General features: G+C 24.0%; 3 protein-coding genes across 7 annotated transcripts; all 3 read left to right on the top strand.

The window, feature by feature from the left end:
- Positions 1 to 2924: 2924 nt before the first annotated feature.
- Positions 2925 to 5411, top strand: LOC126906243 (ejaculatory bulb-specific protein 3-like). Its single transcript, XM_050686657.1, has 2 exons — positions 2925 to 3236; positions 5024 to 5411. Exons 1-2 carry the CDS (start codon positions 3035 to 3037, stop codon positions 5218 to 5220), a joined length of 399 nt encoding a protein of 132 aa, XP_050542614.1. The 5' UTR covers positions 2925 to 3034; the 3' UTR covers positions 5221 to 5411.
- A 3169-nt stretch (positions 5412 to 8580) lies between these two features.
- On the top strand, positions 8581 to 15419 carry LOC126906242 (allergen Tha p 1-like). Of its 5 annotated transcripts, none has more exons than XM_050686656.1 (3): positions 8581 to 9056; positions 10399 to 11095; positions 15029 to 15419. In XM_050686656.1, the coding sequence occupies exons 1-2, from the start codon at positions 8696 to 8698 to the stop codon at positions 10659 to 10661; spliced, it is 624 nt and encodes a 207-aa protein (XP_050542613.1). In that variant the 5' UTR covers positions 8581 to 8695; the 3' UTR covers positions 10662 to 11095; positions 15029 to 15419. The 5 variants fall into 5 exon arrangements, with proteins under 5 accessions (XP_050542613.1, XP_050542608.1, XP_050542612.1 ...); XM_050686651.1 differs by having other exon boundaries at positions 10396 to 11095; XM_050686655.1 differs by having other exon boundaries at positions 10396 to 11496; positions 15029 to 15044.
- A 321-nt stretch (positions 15420 to 15740) lies between these two features.
- Positions 15741 to 19608, top strand: LOC126906241 (uncharacterized). Its single transcript, XM_050686650.1, has 2 exons — positions 15741 to 16439; positions 18528 to 19608. Exons 1-2 carry the CDS (start codon positions 15911 to 15913, stop codon positions 18746 to 18748), a joined length of 750 nt encoding a protein of 249 aa, XP_050542607.1. The 5' UTR covers positions 15741 to 15910; the 3' UTR covers positions 18749 to 19608.
- Positions 19609 to 21612: the final 2004 nt, after the last annotated feature.

The following is a 21612-nucleotide window of genomic DNA, read 5'->3' as shown; positions in this document are numbered from 1 at the left end:
TTAGCAATTTCATAATAATTACTTGAGTAATTCTTAAAGGACGAAGCAAACATTAAAATTTAATTTTTATAATACTTGTTTGATGGGGAATTTTACATAGGCATCACAGAAAAATATCTGGTTCCAGATGCTTGGTTCGAGATAACATTAATTAAATTTAGAAACTATCATACATCAATTAAATACATACAAATAACAACTGTTATTATTTATTTTTAGCTAGTACATTATATTTTTTTTAACTCATAAATTTTAATTAAGGTATAATGTACTCATTTTTTACTCGATTCTTAGTATTTTCTTATAATTTTTAGAAACGTGTTCAGATCAAAACGTAATGGAAATTTTTATTTTTTATTTTTGTAAGAGTTTATTTTATAACGGTTTATAGTAGAATAAATGATCTATTTTTCTATTTAAATTAATTTGGTATGATGTAAAATATATATCTCATTTTTTATTATTTTATTAAAAATAGGTTCAGGGTCCATTTTACAATAAATAAGTAGGTCGTCTAGCGCCAAGATAGGATATATGTATGAGATATTTAAGATTTTGACGTAGGATAGTTATATAAATTTTGTAACCGCCATAATTTTTTAGATTTGCCCTTTATATAATATTGTTGAGCAAAAAAATTAGTTTTTTTTCTCATATAGTTGTCAGCTTTCATGGACTCAGGCACTTATTTATAATGATAATCTTAAAATATCTTATAAATCATAACTACCAATATTAGAATAAAACATTTTCTTTTATCGACCTTATGTTGACAATATTTGTAACTTATGCTCTTTAATATTGAGATTGACTCCTAAGATTTTTGAGTGGCTATTGCCACTCCGAATCATTCCCTAAATACGTTCTGAATATATTGGTATATAGAAGATGGTACATCATCTAAAACTGCTACAATTATCGATAGTTTTGTATTGATACTAATACAAGATATTTTTTCTTTTTGCTTATCACATTTTTATGAACTCCAGTTTTGAATACAATTTGTAGAAAATACAAAATTTTAGGTATTTTTAGATGTAACATTTATATCTTATAAAAGAAATAAAAAAATAGACATTGTTTGAATTATTATTTAACTTTTTTGTGTTACTTTTGTTATACATAGTTTGGAATTATTTAAAGTTAAACTAAAACCAATATTTTGAACATATTTTCTTAGCGTGCAAAACATAAGAGGTCACGTATATATTAGTTTCAATTATCATGCTTTAACTGTTATTTTTATTTAAATCGAATACGTTTAATAGTATGAATATCATATTTCATAATGTCTTTTATGAAATAAAATCGATCAAAACAATTATGTATCATAGAAAGCGTAAAAAAATCATTCAAGGAGATTATTGAGCTACTTTAGAAAAATTAATACCTAAGTCTAATAAAATTTTTTATTTTATTAAAGTAAATTTTTTTTAAAGTTATTAATGTTTCAATTAAAACATTTCAAACTCAATAAGCTACCTAAAAAATGGGTTCTCTTAATACTGAAACGGTATAAAATATTTGGATAAATATATTTATAAAATTATTCAGGTTTGTAGATTTAAAATATGATAAATATTGAGATTAATGTGTCACATAGTTATGTGTAAAGTTATTTATTTAAAAGATAGTTAATTAAAATAAATAAGTCTTAGAGTGCTAAGAATATAAAAAGTTTTGAATCATGTTCTTCACTTAAACACTTTAAGACTTTAAAATTTTATATTTAAATTTTTTAAAGCTACTTTTAGCTATGTTATTATAGAAAACAAATCTGTATTATTCAAAAGTCAATAATAGGAGGAAAGAAATAGATTAAGGATTTCTACAGCAAATTAAATTTAAAATAATATCTATTTTTTAAAACTTTTTTTATTAATTTAATAATAAAAAATTTATAGAATTACCACCCTAATGATATAATTACCACCCTACTCAATTTGTTACAAAGTTCCAAGTTAATCTATAATGTAACGTCTTATAATTATTTGCAATATGTATATATATATATAAGTATACTAATAAATTATACTTTTAAATAATATATATGTATATTTTAGAGAAAAAAAATTATTTATACATAGCTAAAATAATTTCTAAGTTTTTATTTAGTATAAAGAAATTTTTTAAGTATATTTTTTGAAAAATAAAATAGTTAATAAAATCCAATATTAAAAATTAATCCAGGAAGTATTTTATACTTAATTATATTTTTAACCGCAAAAAATATACTACTAATTGTCCTTACTTACCAGAATAGCAAGATATTTAATTTTTTGGTTTTGATTATTTAATATAACTATAGTTATTTATTTTTAAAAATAGTAAAAATAATTAATTATGCCTAGATAAGCAATTTATAATTAACTTTTTGAAGTATAACAAGGCTAAGAGCATTATGTGATTAAATACAAAAATATCATATTAAATTATTAATAAAGTCAATATGTAACATACATTTTTTAACTTACGCAAATAACTTAATGAACTTTTACTTGAATGTTTTAAAAATCTTTGTTTAAAGTCATTAATTTTTTTTTTTGTATTAACTCTTTCGCTATGAAATATCCTAAGTATGTTTACATTTCTATTACATCATTATGCATTTCTTTTTGTTTGATAATGGATAAAAAAATTACTAGGTCTATTATTAAGTTTTGTTGTTTAACTAACAGCGTGTGACCAGAATCCAGAATATGATCATTTTCAAGGTGGTTTGTATGTCCATAGGCAAGGATCAAGAAGATAAAATTTTCAATCAAATTGCATTCTGCCTAATTGAATGTTTTGCGTGGCAGGGAAACCCACAAAAACTCGGTGGCGATTCGGCTGGAGGAACACGTTAATCAATGACACTGTGTGACGTAAACAAAGCGGTGTATCCGCACTCTTATGGGATACTGTTGACTATTTAACTCCATACGAATTTCCCTCAGACCACAATACAGTGTTGACCGTTGTGAAAACAGTTACTTCAATAATTTTACGATAAATTTATAAAACTCACGTTGATTTTGGAAATAATTAAAAAATGCTTAAAATGTACACGTTTTCTATTGTCATTTTGACATTCTTAGCGCTAATAGACGTCGAAGCCGCGCCGTCCAAGTATACCACTAAGTTTGATAATATAAACACTGACGATATACTTAACAACGATCGTTTGCTCAATAACTACTTCAAATGTCTTATGGATCAAGGCAAGTGTACTCCCGAGGGCGAGGAACTGAAAAGTAAGTACTATATAAATCATAACCTTATGGACTTTAATAAGTGACAGGGTGACAATCTTTTAAAGCTGTATAAAAAAATTAGTTTCAAATAAATCTGATTTCAATCACTAAACTTGAGTGTTTTTGAAAATAAAAATAAAATATTTAAATTATTAATTATTTAATATTTCATTTTTTTTATATACATTTCTTTAGTGTGTTACCGTAGCATTAAAGTCTTTTTATACTTTTTTACTGTACAATTCACATGGCTATATGATATTTCTCATCCCTCTTAATTATATTTATTTAATAGCTTTATTTATTATATTTAAAAATAGAATTAAAATTTACTTATTTATTAAGATATACTTAAGGTGTAAAAACAGCTTCTAATGTTATAAAGATCGTTTTCTTCATTAATTTAAAGTATACCTTGCCAGAGTTTAATTTTAAGATCACGTTTTAATAACAACTCAAGATTCTTATTCAGATAATCGAGTCAATATTTTCTATTATTTGTTAATACTATTAAATCACTTAGTAGTGCACTTACAATGTTATGCAACTTTGTAATATCCTTTATTTATAAACAATATTTTTATAACTATATCATAAACTTAAGAATATCATTATTTTAATATCGTTCTATTGCAATTGTATCTCAAGATAAACTTTAAAAATAGAAAAGTGCTCTCGTGACTATGATACCTTACTGCATTAATTCTAGTACCTTATTATCATTTATTAATATTTATTTAGCTCTTTGAAACCTTAAATATATTTTTTTCAAAACGTTATTGGACAATTTTTAGGTATAGGTATTCAAGTTTTGAACAGCGCTTTTGGTAATACTTTCCAGTTTATGCCTCCAGAGTTAATAAGTACCATTAATGAAATGCAACGAGAAATTAGTATTGCATATTTGAAAGAAGTCGACAATGTTCAACAACACCATTAAAGATTCTTAGAACTTATATTATTTCTTCTAGAATATTTTTGAAATTTAACTATAAGATAATGATACTTTTGTTTAACTGAAATCTTATTTATAAATAGCTTAATAAAATTCAACTTCAAGTACACCTAAAGACTTCTCAATTAAAACAATGTACATGTACTAAAATAATTTTCTTTAAATTAATTATATTATAACAAATTTATGATGAATTGATAATGACATAATCCATCTCAGATAATATATTATGTATTAGAATATGTATAAGTGAACATTACCTTAAACTTAACAGACATTTTCATTACAACTCGTAATTCTAATTTTTTTTTTTTATCATTATATGATAAAAATAATTTAGATTGTCATTCTTTTCATAAATAAAAAACACGGAAAACATACATAATAATATAGTATAAAAATAATTTTAAACAAGGGCTAAAATAAATTTAGCTTACACAGTTTTTTAAACTTCATATATATGGCTGTAATCAGGACCGGCATTAAGCCCAAGTCACTCATGCACTTGCTTAGGGTTCAAGCGCTTTAAAAGTGCTTATATGCATAAATAAAATTTTAAAAAATTACTTTTACTAGAAAAAATATAATAAAAGTCATACAAAAACATTTTTTTACTGGATTCCACAATACTAACGTCAACGCGAATTGTAATAGTTAATCTATCCTTTTTTAAGACTTAAAACTCGTGAGATTTCTATATTAATATATTAAGGATATTTATTTATATTAAATTCTTGGTGTATTTATAATTTTTTAAGTACAAATTTTAAAAATGCTGTAATCTATTTCTTAAATATTAATTAATATTAACTGACAAAATTTTTGATTTTAGAATGGATACCTGACGCAATCGATAATGATTGCAAAGATTGTTCTGAAAAGCAAAGAAAAGAAGCGGAAAAAGTTATTAAATTCTTACATGATAAGAAAGACACAATGTGGAAACAGTTAGAAGAAAAGTATGACCCCACTGGTAAATATAGAGAGAAGTATCAAAAAGATGCCGAAAGACTTGAAATTAAAGTTTAAATAAGACAATTTTTTCTATTAAACATGGAATGAATATTCAATTTTTTTACTTATATAATTATATAATATTATAATAAACAAAATATGTTATCATTTATACAAAATCAAAAAAGTAATATTCATATTTATACACTTATAGTTAACGTGATGTGTGTTGATTTTTAATTATATTGTTATTTTAATCATTTTAATTGAAATGTACAATTATCATTTTTTATATATAATAATACAAGAAATTTTTATCCAAAATTTATTTTATTTTCAAGGAAGTTAAAATAAAATTGGTGTAAATAAATGTTTACTACTACCATCGAAGCAAATTAATTTTTTTAGATAAGTACTAAAGTACTCGCTGTTTTGGTAGCCACTGGCATGAAATCAAATAACTAATCTACACCACTTTAATCTTATGTATTTTATATTTGTGTTCTTTTATATGTGCAACGAATAAGTATAGGTATTCTTATTTTTATAATTAGAGTAGAACAATATTTATTAATTTATTCTAAAAAATGTATATATATATATATATATAATCTATTCATTTATGTTACAACAAAACAAAAGTGACCTTGGATAATGTGAATGAAGTAAATGTTTTTTAAGAACAATACATAAAATACATAACTTCTAACACGATAATTACTGTAAATTACTACTGTTGCTATTTTTAGGTGGTTATCATTTTTTATGTATTAGTTTTGCATGAAAAAATAAGTAATAAAAACAATTTTTTTTTTAATTAAATTTCATAATCATATCATTTAATACATTCGTACTAGACAGTAGTTAATAAGTGAGTATTACTTCATGGTATTATAGATCAAGATTAATTACATAACAAAAGTGAACAAGGTAAAGTACTTACCTATTATTATTAAAAAAAAAAACAATGCATTAATTAATTTTATACTCATTCCTAAAATTACTAGTTTTAAAAATGTTCACATTTTTCCAAATATAAAATCTATTTTATGTCTGTTTTAAAAATATTAGGTTTTATTAAATAGCACACACACAATATAGTAAAGTTATTTATCACATCTTTATATAAAATTTTGCGAAAATACTAAATCTAGTATAGTTATTAGAAAAATATAAAATTCATACTTATTCTGATACAATGGATATAAGATTTGTAGCAAGTTTCAGGTTTTCTATTTTAAAGATAATACTAGGACTTCAATAAGTTGCACTGAAGTAGATACGAAAATATATTTTTTTTCTATTATTTATCTCTTGAAAAAAACAACAGTTGATTAATTGTAAAGATACTTACCGAGCTGGAGAAATAATTTCAACAGAACTAGTTAAAATTAGTTAAATGATATACTTTTAGTTTTTCTAATGTTTTTAATTTATTAATCAATATTTATATATTTTTCAAAGAAAATATTATTTAATTTATAAAAAATATAATCATAGAATCGAAAAATTTATAGTTTTTTTTTTAATTGAAAAATAATAATTATTTTTTCATATTTATTATAGTTATATTTAATAATAAATAATTGATACGTTTCAAGGGACAATGTATTTAAATCAAATTTGTCCCTTGAAGCTCGCCAGTAACCAATTTCTGCTGTTGTTAAATATATTTTTTGTTTGTTAATTTGTTTTTATTAACTTTGAATTGTCAATTCGTAATTTATTAAAAGAAAAAGTTGAATCTGAGCTTTAAGAATAAAGTTATATATATATATATATATATATATATGTATTTTATAATCTTTTCTATTTCTTTACAATATGAAATACATTATTTTAAATAAATTTATTTATCTAAGTTAAAACATTGTATGATAAAAAATATAAAAATTCATGAAAAAAAAATTATTTTGTCCATTTGAAAAAACGGCTCTGGCTTAAATAATAAATTACTAAATATAAACCTATTAAAAGAGTATGTAATGTTTGATTATATTTTTAAGATTATATGTCAAATGTGTAGTATAATTAGTCTTACTACGGCGTTGTTGAGTATTTGTGGTGTATTCAGTGTGTGTGACGATGCTGATAAACTGTACTTCTTCAACATAAATATATTTTAATCATTTTATAAATGCATTAATCAGGTTTTATGTTACATTTCATTAAATAACAAGTTTAATTAGCATAATAAAAATGAGTGATTTGACATAGAGATGGAAATCGAATAAGACATTTATTATTATATCTTCTTTTTCTTTTCCTAATCTCAACTATTTGGGGTCGGGCAAAATTTATTAATAAAAAAGGGATTGCATATATATATATCATATAGGCTTATTTTGATTACATTTATTTATTCGTAGATGAAAAATTTTTAATCAAGAAATCACAAGTTGTATTTACTTATGTTAATGCTTCTCATAAAATACCTATTGGTAATTCAGAACTTTATGTACACCATTTGTTCATCGCATAATTAAAATGTTTCTGGCAGCTGACCTGAAATGGTTTACTACAATGAGATTTTACAATATAAAATATTAGATATTTATCTAATCTGATATGTATTGAGTTAAAGTTTTATTTGGACATCTTTATGTAAGTCAAACCATGCATGAGAATTAAAACAAAATTAAAGGCGCGGAGAAAAAATCCGCTGAGAAAAGTGAACATAGGTAATTAAAGGATAAGCTATAATTGAACTTGGTAATACAATTCAATCAAACATTTTGGTTTGATTAAATCATTAAGGTAAATTTTATTTAATGTTACAAACGTAAAAATAATTAGTAGTTAACAATATTTTTGTTAGAAAGTAAGTTGTTAACTATTAAATAGATTGAAATAGCACAAAGATAACAGTAAATAATTATTCCAATCACTTACCTGAACAACACAAGTAACATGGGTCACCAACCTGCTACTGTATGCACTCATTCATCAAGCATGTGAAATAAAAATGTAAGCGTCGACGAAAATGTGGAAAACTCGGTCAAGGAATAATTTATCACAACATGGAAAATTCGATTTGGATACGCCGTTTAAATGCTGGCTCAAGGCGGTTTAATAATAATATTTATTGTTTTATTGTTGAATTTTGCGTTCGCATACTAAATAAATGCACATTGTAAAAACTCAGTTACACATTAACAAAATTAAATGAGCGTTAAAAGAACAATGTCCTGGTAAGTGGACAATTTTATATGAATTCATTTTCATGAAATTATAACCTGAATTCATACTTTACTGCATTGCTATACATACATATTTTCAAGTAAATTTTTTTCGGACATGGGAACTACAGTTTCGGTTCGTCGGTTTCGTTTTTCTCTATTGATGCTTGTAATTCTAATAATAACAAGCAATGAACTGTGAAACCAAAATCGGAAAAAGGTCACTTCCGTACAAACAAATAAGTTTAAAACTCTGTCGTATGTGTCTAAGGACTACAGTCATCAATAACAGTATCGTGTGGAAGCTTCAATTTAGCTATTAGTTTTTATCTGTGATTGACAAGGGATCAATATTTATCAGGTAAAAAGTCATGTTACGCTTTGTTTCAGTGGTGTTATGTTTAGTATCGGTAGTATTCTGTGTGCCAGTTCCTCAGCAGCCAGCTCAAACTGGGCAAATACCGCCCGCTCAACATACTAATCAGCTAGGTCAAGAAGGGCACCGTCAGTCTATTCAACCGTCTAACCAAAACGAGCAATCTCATCCAACCCAACCAATTCAAGTAGGGCGTCCTCAATCTATTCAAGAACCCAATCAACGGCAAAATGAACAAAAGCAGGCAGTTGAACATTTCACCTCTAGTCTGGTGGAAAATCCACACATTCGGGAAAGATATTTAAACTGCTTTTTAGAAAACGGACCTTGCAGTCCCGATGCAAGGAACGTCAAGGGTGAGTTTTATCAATCAGTATTTTTTTAACATATAACTTAGCTTGAATCATTAAATAAATCGATGAAATCATCATAAATTTACAAGGAAGATTATAAAAATGTTGATTGATTATTCCCGTAGAAGTTTATATAGTTATAATATTTTAGATCTGCAGTGAATGTACTTCTACCTTGAGTATAATAGATGTCATGTACCTAAAACAGCAAACCACCTACTAGGATTTTAATTTTTTTGTAAATTCAAGTAAAATGTTCATTTTCTAATTGATTGCAAACAGCTATTATTTTTAATTATGCATAAATAACACTAATAATATTTTTCACTTGAAGTACTCTTGACTACCCACAAAATGTCCAGAAAAGTAAAGATAAAATTTATAATTTATTAATTAATAAAGACCCACTGATCTCGTCTTTTAATCTATACAGAGTGATTGATTTTATCTGCCAAATAACTTCTAAAATAATAATTTTGATAATTTTTTTGCTTATTAATGTAGTATTTGTTTCTAGATTTATAAGAAGTTAAATGGTTTCTAGGTTTATTCTTTAACCCTTAGAAGGGCATTCATTTAATTTGTTTTAATGGAACATACATGTTTAATTAACTCAGAGATATTCATATCTCTAATATAAGAATAACATGTTCCATTCCTTACCTCATTTAAAAATATTAATATAAGTTATTAATATTTTTATTAAGTTATTAAGTTATTAGTATTTCTTAAGTAGAAATACTGATTCAAAAGTTGTTATCGACAAGTTATTTTCTTTGGGGTAATTTTCTATTATAGTTTAATATGTATGTTACCATTTGAAAACATTAAGTTAATGCCCTTATAAGGGACAAGGAATAGTCCTAAAAACTATTTAACTTCCTATAAATCGAAAAATAAATGTAAAATATAATAAATTTTTTTTTTCAAAACTATTATTATGTTAGAAGAGGGTGTAACGATAAATCAATTACTCTGTATATTTTTACCGAGAAAAGAACTGAAATAAAAATAAAATAAATATTACGTGCAAGACATATAGACATTATAAAAAAGTCCTTCGATTCACGCCTCTCACTGAACTAGAATTTTTGAACGCATAAGTGAAAAGTAATTTTACATGTGATTAAATAACTTTAAGTTTAAAACAAGTATACGCATATAGTAAAAATAAGAAAATAAATACATGATTTACTGACTGTTAAAAAAGATCCGTATTGATATATATTAATTTTTAATAGTTATTTAATATGAAAAAGATAGTATAACATCTATTAATTTTAATAAATTACTGAATTGCATAAAAATACCATTAAAAATAATTTTGGTCTATTTGTCATAGCAGAAATGATTCCAGAAGCGCTTGAAAATGAGTGTAAACTGTGTAATGATATCCAAAAAAAAATCATTGAAAAAATGATGTGCTTTCTGAATAATCATCAACCAGAAATATTACAGAAAGTGACCGCTAAGTTTGATCCCCAAGGAGAATACATGAAACAGTATATAAACGCTTTAGAGAAAAAACAAAATGAAGAGGTTCAAAAGCAGTTACAATCAGCTGGAGAAACGACTTTATTGTTACAGACGACAACTAAAAAACCTTGAACGCTGGTGACGCCAGGAAAACTTGAATAACTCTGTCAACGTTAAGACTTATAAACAATCACATACCAGTATGTTACATAAAGTGGGCGTATGTAGATGTATGTTAGGTTTAAATTATTGTCCTATTTTATTTATATTATTATAAATTCTTATCATAATAAAACGTTTTATATATGTGCTGTTTTATCAAATATTTTGTAGCAAATTATAAATTTTTGTACTTAAATTTATATGCTTGATAAAAAAAAAATATATTTATTGGTAATAATTTACACGGATCGGATGAGTACTATCAATATGAGATTCATGGACATTATTTAATAACAAAAACAACAAATTTGACTCATGAATTTAGATTGAAACGCAGTGATTTCGGGTATTCGATTATCAATTAGCTGGAATCGTGCTGATGAATGTACTTATAATTAAAATAGGTATAATAAATTATGTAGAAGGTATGGTTTCAGTGTAAAATAAAAATAACACCTTATGCTTACTCATTTGTATAGTAAGAGTAATAATTCGAAAAAAACAGATTACTACCTTAACATATGACAAATCTATATTGATGGGAGCGAATGACGTATGAACGATTAAATATTGTATGCAATGATAGGGTATTATTATTGTTTATATTGATATATGTTCGTGTTTTATGTTTGTATCTAAAAAAAATATTTTTAACGCAAGTTATTTATGGCTATAGTAATCATGTTATAAAATATTCGATAATTCTATAGACTCTTTTCTATATAAACTTGTAAGAACTATACATTATATGACTTTAATTATCCAATGACGCAGCAAGTTATTCTTTAGACAGCTTTTGTTGTTGGTAAGAAATAATTCTTGGGCTTAAGAAAAACATTGAAATTATTAAATTTGTACGCATTATTTGTCCATTATAAAATAATTCATTTTTTATATTAAATATTCTCACTATTAGAATTATATAATTTATCAAAACTATTTGTCATAAAAAAAACATAATGACATATGTCTTCGTTTTATTATTAGTCGTATAAAAAAATTAATTTTTATATTTATTTTTTTGAATCATATTAGTATGTAACTAGAAATGTAAAAAAACTTTTTTTTCTAATTTGAAAACAAACCTGAAAAATGAAACTGTTATATTGGATTTTTTTCGTGTTTAATAAATAAGATCTATGTTGATGATTAAAAAACTCAAATACCGTTTAATTTTAGTTATTTTAGTGTGAATATTTGTTAAATAATATTTTGTAATATAACTTCATAATATACTTATTACACTATAGATACTGACATCATACAAGACATCATCAGAGGATAGTTCCGTAGTTTATAATTAAGCTACCCGAAAAATTAGTAAAATTATATGCATTTTATATAAATTTTTTTTTTAGTAAGAGGAAATTAATTTTTTTTTTAATTCGCTATCCTATTTATGCCTATTTATGTATAACAAATTTAAATATTTGATGATTTTTTAGTGTATAAATTATAAACAAAATGTATAATAAAATAGTAATTAGAGCATATAAACTCAATTCTTATTTTACTTTAAGTATTTATGCAGGGTCCTTGCTAATAAAAAGTACGGTTTAGGGAAGTATTTTGACGTTCTAACAATTTCTAGTTTTAAAAATGAGAAGGTATTAATCTGACTATGTTACTTGAGAACATTAAGGGAGGGCCAAAATGAGCATTTGCATCGGGCAGAAATTTTATAGAAGTGGTAATTTTTTCAAAAGTCGAATAAATCTTTGAAGTCGAGAATTATTTTTTTTTAAATTTATTTTAACGAATACTATTACCCAAATATAACAGGAAAAAAATATTCTCTTTAAACTTTACAACTTTTTCTTCTATTTAATAATTATAACAATTTATCATAAATTTACATACATATAATTTATGTTAATATTACATGTAATTATTTTTTCAATGTGGAAAGATTGAGATTCAAATTTTTTGGGTGATTTTATTTATTTTTTCTCCCTCAACAAAAATAGTTTTTACGTAAAAAACATATATTTAAATAAATTTCTGGGTGGCTAAATTCTAAATTGCGACTTCATCTCTTTAGACTTCCAAATCTATGTCTATGATACCGATCTAATAATGTGTTTTTTGTGTTATTACTGTTTACGCATTTTGTAAGGTACGGATTTTTATGCAAATCTAGTCTCTCAATAATCTAGTTGGAATAATTTTAATTAAAAATATCTTTGTTTTATAGTGTTTTGTCTCTAAATATAATTTTTTTTTATTTGCTTGTTAAAATATATAATAGATACATTATTAGTAATATTATCAATATATTTTTTAAAATTTTGTTTTACGTTAAAAAATTTTGTTTTTTTTACTTTATAATAATAAGTAAATAACTTAAAATTTAGGTCTGATATTATGGATGACTGTTATTATAGTGATAGTATAATTTAATAATTATTATTTTTTATTTGAACAAGAAATAAAAGCAATCTTAATATTTATTCAATAAGTACTTAAAATTTAAAATATAAATTTTAAACTAAAAAATATTTAACTCAAAAGCCGCAAAAATTACTAAAAAATCATAGATGCGTATTTCGGAAACAATATTACAATTATCCACGATAAACACATATGAAGTGGTGTCATCACTTAGAGAAAACATCATTAAGTGATAAGGTCATTAGGGGTATAAAAAGGATATTTTTCATTCGGGTTTTCAGTATGCGTTTAGTATTGATAATCCTAATAATGTTCTCCAAACTGTATCAACAATTTTTTAGTAATTTTTATAGCTTTTGACTTAAATATTTTTAGTTTTAATTTAACACTTTAATTTAATTTTTAATTTTAAATAGTATTAGCCACAAACGATCAATTCTTATCCTATATTTATATTAAATTTTAATTAAAACTCATAAATATAAAATAACCTTGTGTTATGAATTTAAAATTAATTCTTCTTTTTCCATAAAATTTAATTTCCATTTCAACTAAATATTTAAGTAATTATTAAGTTTCATGTTTCAAATATGCAAATGCATTTGTTATAAAATAAGATTGTAAAAATCAAGCAAGTTTAATAAAATTACTTTAAAAAAAATACTTTCATGTATGGAAATTGATAAATTTCATAATGACTGTAATACTATATTTTTCTAGTTAAATGCATTTAGATATCAATTAAGTTATGGATTGCAAAATACGCATTAATTGATAAATATAATTTAGCTTGGATAATAATTATTGTGATTATTAATCATAATTAGTTGTATTTATTATCAATACAAGTTAATTATTTTAAAGTAAATATTTATCTCTTTGAGACATAGTGGTATTTTATTAAATCGACATTTTTAAAACATTTTTTGTGATTATCAATTGAGATATTATATAGAAACCAATGCCTATGAAATTTTTAAAAAATAATGCGTGACCGAAAGGGTTATTGTATATAAAAAGGAAAATGCATATGGATATGTTAATTGAATTTTGACATTATTTATAATAATTATTATTATTAATATTACTAATAATAATATTAATAAGATATATTAATTTATTTTTTATTGAACATATACTACCATAAGAAATCGCTTAGTATAAAATATTTGTTTCATAGCTAAACTTATTTCATTAAAATGAACATATTCGTGCCATAAACTATAGTTCATAAGTTTTAGTTTATTTATTTAATAACTCAAAATTGTGGCTTAGATGTGTAGGAATTTGAATAATTTTTTACAATAATTAATGATAAATATTTGTAATTAATTATATGCATAATGTATGTTTTAGTAATTGTACGTTACATAAAAACCCAATAATTATAATTAATGAGCGAAGAATATAAATAATACCCGTCTAATATTAAATAAGGAGATTAATACGATAAATATTGTATGTAATATTGTAGGAAAACAAATCTAATTCATCACTATTATGTTTCTATAAAAAAAATGTTTAAGAAATTTTTTAATGGCCTAGCAAAAAAAACTAGTTTTACAAGAAATAATTATTTTAGAGTGAAAAATCTTCCAAGTAATTGTCGTTTTTATACATTAACAACTATAATTGTTTTGCTAATTATAGTGGAGTGCTTAAATTCATAGAACTAGATTTTTATTATCTGAATACTAAAAGATATAATTTTAAAATCAAATATATTTGACTTTTAAATATTATAATTATTAAGGTATGATTATAGCGTTTTATTATTTCTTATTGTTTTCTACATAAACTTTATTATTATTTATAGAAATGTAACTCAACATAATTTGGAGTCAAATAAATTTTTTACACAATTATAAACAAACGAATTATAAAAATCCTTGGTGGAACATTATGATTTAATTTGTCATTAAAACAACTGAAATATTTTTAATTAGTTTTAGGAGTGCTAAAAATGTGGATAATAGTGTTGAATTTGCAAGGTCTAAATGAGGACGTAATAAAATAGTGTAATTATTTTCGTAGCAATATTTTACTCGCATTATTAAAACAATTTTTTTTACGGAACACTTTTATGTTTAGCTCAGAAATCCTAGTAAATCCTATAATTGCTTCGCTTAAAAAAATTAAGAGTTTTTTTTATTTTATCAATTATCAGTGGCAGTCTCTATCGATAATATAAAAAAATATTTCCTCTTGACATTACATTGTGTTTTGATGTCAAAGAGGAAGTGATTTAGATGACCGGTTATATTTCAAGGTTCAAAATGTCAAAGGTGTAGTCAATATTATGGTTATCAATCAATTCAATGCTGCGTAATGCGATTAGCTGTTACCACCAGTCTAGCACCGGTAAAATCTAAAAAATCATAGTGTAAGTCTAACGGATTACTAAATCATAAGCAATAGATGTGAGTAGTAAAATTATTGGATTCGCGCAATAATTTTATCAGTTTTTTATCTAAATATTTTAAAATAGATGAGCTGAACTCAACCAGCATGTCGACTTCAGATTGCTACTGCATGGTGTTTATACAGGATGACGGCGACCTTGATATCCGCACGTCTGTGTATTTTGTTACTTTTTTCGTTATTCAAGTTTCCGTCTCTGTTTAAACCACATCAGCCGTCCCCATACATTGCGCAGTGCGCTAATACAGAATCGTTCGGACGGAATTATCGCCGGTCGAATCCATTACATTCGTGTTGATCTGTGGGCCGAACGGTCGCATGAACTTGCATTGTACACTTGGAACCGCGTTGCAATACGTATCGAGACTTGATTGTTTTTAGCTCACCGTCGATGAATTGTCGCCCCCATGCCGCTCATCGATCTAGTATCGACGTTTTGTTACATCACCGCCACCTGCATCACCACAGACATGCAGGAAAGAAGACCCATAGCAGCACCTCTTATTGGGACTAGACAAACGATGAACATTCCTATGAGATCGACTTTACCTCCAGTGTTAATTACTTCAACGGTGTCTAGTTCTGCTCCAATAGCCGCGTCCAGCGAACTGATACCACTCACTCTCAACATTAATTCCATCCCGGCTCAAAATTCTCTGACCCCTGTGGTAAACTCAACAGCAAATGGTAATTCCAAAGTTTCAAATAACTCCAAGAACGCGGTAAATTCCAAAGTTGTTCCAAACTCCAAAGTAACATTCACCTCTAAATCAGGTTCTGATACCCGCAAGAATATTCGTGAAAGTTCACCGTATCCTACACGGTACGATTACATTGATGTGGAAACTGTGATGAACAATGAGAGAATAGTTAAAGCATTGTTTAATTGCGTTATGGAAAAAGGACCGTGTACTAGAGAAGGCTTGGAATTAAAAAGTAAGCGGTTAACTCATTGTAATAACAGTTAAAAAAAAAACGATGCAAATCGAGCATTTCAATTGAACCAAAAAGAAAATCAAAACTTTTTTTTCATTTTTCTCTATACAAGGTTAAATCTAAACTCAAAACGTTAATTTAAAATTTGAAAAATAAAAAGTCGAATATTTGTACACTATGTGTATCACATATAGTTTTAATTAAACCACATAATTTATAATTAGAATACGGAACGCTATAACATAGACACAACCTGTGGACTAGGTACAGGTTTAGCCTCCAGTTAAAAAATTAACCTTCCAAATATTTAGAAAATTATATGTATGTACAATACATTGAGGATCGTTGAGCATTTTTTTTAGTACCCACAAAAATTGTATTCTAGTTGCATCTATGCATTTTAATTAACAAGATTCATCACGTACTCACAGTCTTTGATTCTTCACCCTGTTTTGGACTGTCACTTTTTACAAATTCATATTTTGGAAATACTTTAAATGCTGAAAGTTTATGTATATCATTCAGCTTCTATTAAAAATTAGTTTTATAAAAAAAAAAGCTGTACATAATAAAATTTGCTATCATTCCTCTTAGTTAATAGTTATATATGTATTCTATTGTTAGAATACAAAGAATTAAAGTGCATTTCATAAGTTTCTAATAGTGCATCACATGCTATTCATAAAATGGTAACAATATAAAGAACAAAAAAATAATTGTTAAAATGATATTACAAAACATACAATGTTATAGTAAGTCGAGAAACAAATTATAAATATTTATTATACTAATATATTATTATCTATTAATATATTATCAAATTGAATATAGTTGGACGAGTTTAATAATCATTTGTTTTTTGCGCATTGATTAATCAATTTTCTTATTATGAACATTTTTTATTTTTTAAAGATAAAATAGTGTTAATATCATAATTTCTAAAAATAATAATAATAATAACTAAAGGGAATCTTCTCAAGTTTCAATTAACTTGAAATGATTGTTCAATTGATTATTTTATAACAATAATTTTAAATTTGGGCTAAACAATGAGCTTAAAATATATCCGATTTTATGGAAAACAATTTTTTATTAAATTATATCAACAAACCAAAATATTTGTTATTACGACTAAGAAAACTTAGTCGTATAATAATGAACAAAATCCAATCACCAAATGATCATTAGTTATTGTCTAACCAATTAAAATTATCTTATTATGCAATCTAGTAGTTTTTATGATTTAATAATTTAAAAAGGACACGTTTATAACTTTGTGTAATACTAAATTTGAATTAATATACTATTCAAAGTCAATAAAATATTTAAATATTATTTGTATAGTTAAAATACTCAAAGTGGTTTTAAAATATATTAAGGACATTAAAACAGAAAACGTCATAATATTTAACTAAAAAAAAAAAAATTACCAATAAAAGAATATTAATAAAAATTAAAGTTGCAAATGAAAAATTTTAACATGAAGCACGTAATTGCTAATTTTATATTAAATAAATATTTATTTAGTAAAGAATTTAAATTAAAATCATCTTAGATTTCTTAATTGTTTTTATGAATTATTTAATTTAATTTTAATTGGTTTGATGTTCGTATCATAAAATATTTGATTAAGGACCTATCAACTAGTTAGTTAAAAATAAATTGTGTTTTTTTAAATAATATAATGTTTCTGAAAAAATTTCAATTTTAATTTCTATAAATTAGTGAGGAAATTCATCTGTCTGACAATTATTTATTCTTCAAGTATTCTACCCAACATAAATTTTATTTATAGAAGAAAAAACAAATCGTTTTCCGTATATTAATTTATTAAGTGTTCAGCTTGATATTAGTTAAAAAAAATATAATCAAGTTTTTCCAACTCAGGTAAGATACAAATACAATTCTTAAAGTTAATATAAAATGAATTTTTTTGTACTATAGTTCAAACCAGTTATTATCGATTTATAAATAAATACATAGTTATTGCATAATAAGTGGAAACATTATTTAATTTAAAATAATGAAGGTATTATATATCTCAAGCTTCTACGATGGTTTTTGTTAAATCAGTTTTCTCAATTTCAGGAATCATACCAGATGCTTTGCAAACGGAATGTGCTAAATGTACTGATCGCCAAAGAAAGCAAGCCGGAAAAGTTTTAGCTCATTTGATGCATTACAAACCTGATTATTGGAAAATGTTATGGGAAAAATTTGATCCTAATAATGTTTACTTGAAAAAATTTTTAGTGGACGAAAAAGAGAATGCTGTTAATAATACCATAAGAACAAGCAGAAAAATATAACAAGTTTAATCAATTTTTTTGAGTTAATAATATATTTATTAATATATAATATTATTGTATGTTAGATACACAATATAAATTATTTCCCCAACCGGTTTAATAACATGTGGAATATTTGCTCATATTGTAAATATAAATTTATTAATAGTAAAAATCAATATTTTATATTGAATAATAATAATAATTTTGCATTATATTTTTTTTGTACTTGTACGTATTGAAATATTTGAATTTTTTATTTTTGTGATAATTATGGCTAGGGCTAGAATTACAATGCACTTCTAAATTATCATTTTATTCGACCAATATATAAATTTAAACGAATCTATAGACTAGCAGGTGATAATTTCTAAAACTACACTTTCCTAACGAAAAATCGTATGTACGAAATAATTCGGAAACTCTTACAATTTTTTTTTTTATATAAAAAAACTTTTATTTTGTATTTTTCAGATGTTTTATTTTTAAGACGTTCTTACTTTTTTAATAAGGACATAAGAATCGCAATGAATCTTTAACTTTATTTTGAATAAAATTAAAGACAAAATTATTGTTTGAGGTAAAATAAATTGATTAAAATCAAAATAAAATATGTGAAAAAATGTAAAAAGTTAATATTATTAATAAAATATTAACTTAGTTTTTTATTTATAAAAATTGTTATTCTTTAATTTTTTTTATGTTACATAAAAAAAAAATAATGAGAAATTTTAGGCAATACTATACATGAAAAGAAAATCTATTAGTAAACATTCATGTGTAAATTTATACAACGCAATTTGAGTTATTTTTTGTAATATATTCATTATTATTTAAAAAGTATAATTATATGTAATTAAATTGTATTTAAGTCAACAATATTTATTTATTTTTTACTTTTTTATGTTTTCTAAATATTTTATCTCGATCTCGTATAAGTTTGCATACTTNATACAAACGGTAAAGAAATTACTGAAAAAAGCAATGGATTCCGGAAAAGATCCTCATATTGCTTTATTACAATACAGAAATACTCCAAAAGGTAAATTGTGTTCTCCAGCACAACTGTTAATGTCTAGAAATCTAAGAACTAAAATTCCTGTCACTAATTCTTTTCTTAAACCTAAACTTGTTAACACTGATATATATAAAAATTTAATTTTTAATAAAAATAAAAATTCAAAATATTATTATAATAAGAAATCTAAACAGTTAAGTGATTTAGTAATTAATGATAACATATTATTTAAACTTAAATCTGATAGTGATTGGTCACCTGGTAAAATAATTAAAATTTGTAATGAACCCAGGTCTTACATTATACAAAATGATATTGGGCAAAAATATAGAAGAAATAGGAAACACATTATTAAATCTGCCATTAAACACAATGATTATTTATTAGATAATAATGTTAAAACTAATAAAGAAAATAATATTTTTAATAAGGATCTCAATACTACAGTGAATAGACAGCCTGAGATTAATAGGTATGGTAGAAAAATCGTAAAACCTAAGAGATATTTGTAGTATTTGTACTATCATTTAATTAATTATTTAAATTGTTATTATATCCTATTATTGTATATATTATATTTGTTGTATTTGTATACTTGATTGTTAATATAACAGATTTTAAAAAAAAAAAAGGAGCATGTTACATAACTGGTCAGACTGTTATCATTGTTGATAATATATACTTTTGTGTCTCGTGTATCTCATATACACTGTCTTATGTATAACTATTATTAATTGTAATATCATGTCTAATTAATATAATATAATTATCTTTTCATCTGTTCACATCTTATTATAGTTTAATTAAACAATAATATAACACTTATATTTTTATTGAAATTGCATATATAATATTATTTGACTAAATGTTTGATGCTCAGTATTTAAAGAACCACTGAACAAGAAACTTTGTGTCTGTTAGATATTTTTTTGATTTTATATCACCAAAAAATATATAATAACATTTAAAAATATTATATTTTAAAATTTAGTTTAAAATGTTTTGTTATATTTATCTGTTATATGTATTAAGAAATACTCTGACATTACTTGTTTCTGGACCCAAATATTTAATTCGTGTATCAATTATTACTAAAATAACTTATTTTATTAAATTTTATGTAAATAATGAGCTTTATATCAAAATCTTAATATAAATTTCTTATTAAACTTAAGTTTAAAACTTAATTTAAGGACAATTGTCTCTAATTAGGTAAATTCTATGAGATACCTATTTAATTATATTAACATTAAATATTGAGCATTGAGATACTTAATGGTCACAATATAAAGCTAGTTCCAAGTGTGATCATATAGTTTTAATTCTACTTTTTACAATAATACTTTACTTTACAAATAAAATTATAATGTAAAATAATGTATAAAAATACATTAAAAAGGTGTTGTTTTTATACTGAATAAATTTTTTGAAGAATGGTGATGGGCAGATAAAGCAATGCGGTAGAGAAGTTTTTTGTCGAGTTTTTTATCCAAATTTATGAAATAGAATATGGGTTTGTAATTCCTACACATAAAATGGTAGCCAGCCAAATTTTTATAACTTTTAGATAAAAAAATTTGTAGCACGTAAATTATTATAATGATGTGTAGTTTAACGGTAATTTATTGTTGAGTCATATATTTTACTAATTATAAACAAATTTTTTAAAAATATAGTACATTACTCCAGTAGTACAAGTAAGGGCTAAGTTAGAGGAATTTAAATCCGATCAAGATACAAAAGCGATTTTTTAATTTAATCAGCAGATGATCTTCTATTACTCATTAAGCTTTTTAGATATTTTTTATCATATGACTGGGATGATAATGCATGATTTAGAGATTTTATATAACAAATATTACCTCAT

This window comes from Daktulosphaira vitifoliae, unplaced genomic scaffold (genome assembly GCF_025091365.1).
Source record: "Daktulosphaira vitifoliae isolate Bord-2020 unplaced genomic scaffold, ASM2509136v1 Scaffold_4, whole genome shotgun sequence".
Lineage (NCBI taxonomy): Eukaryota > Metazoa > Arthropoda > Insecta > Hemiptera > Phylloxeridae > Daktulosphaira > Daktulosphaira vitifoliae.
This window is presented reverse-complemented; position numbering and strand designations above follow the sequence as displayed.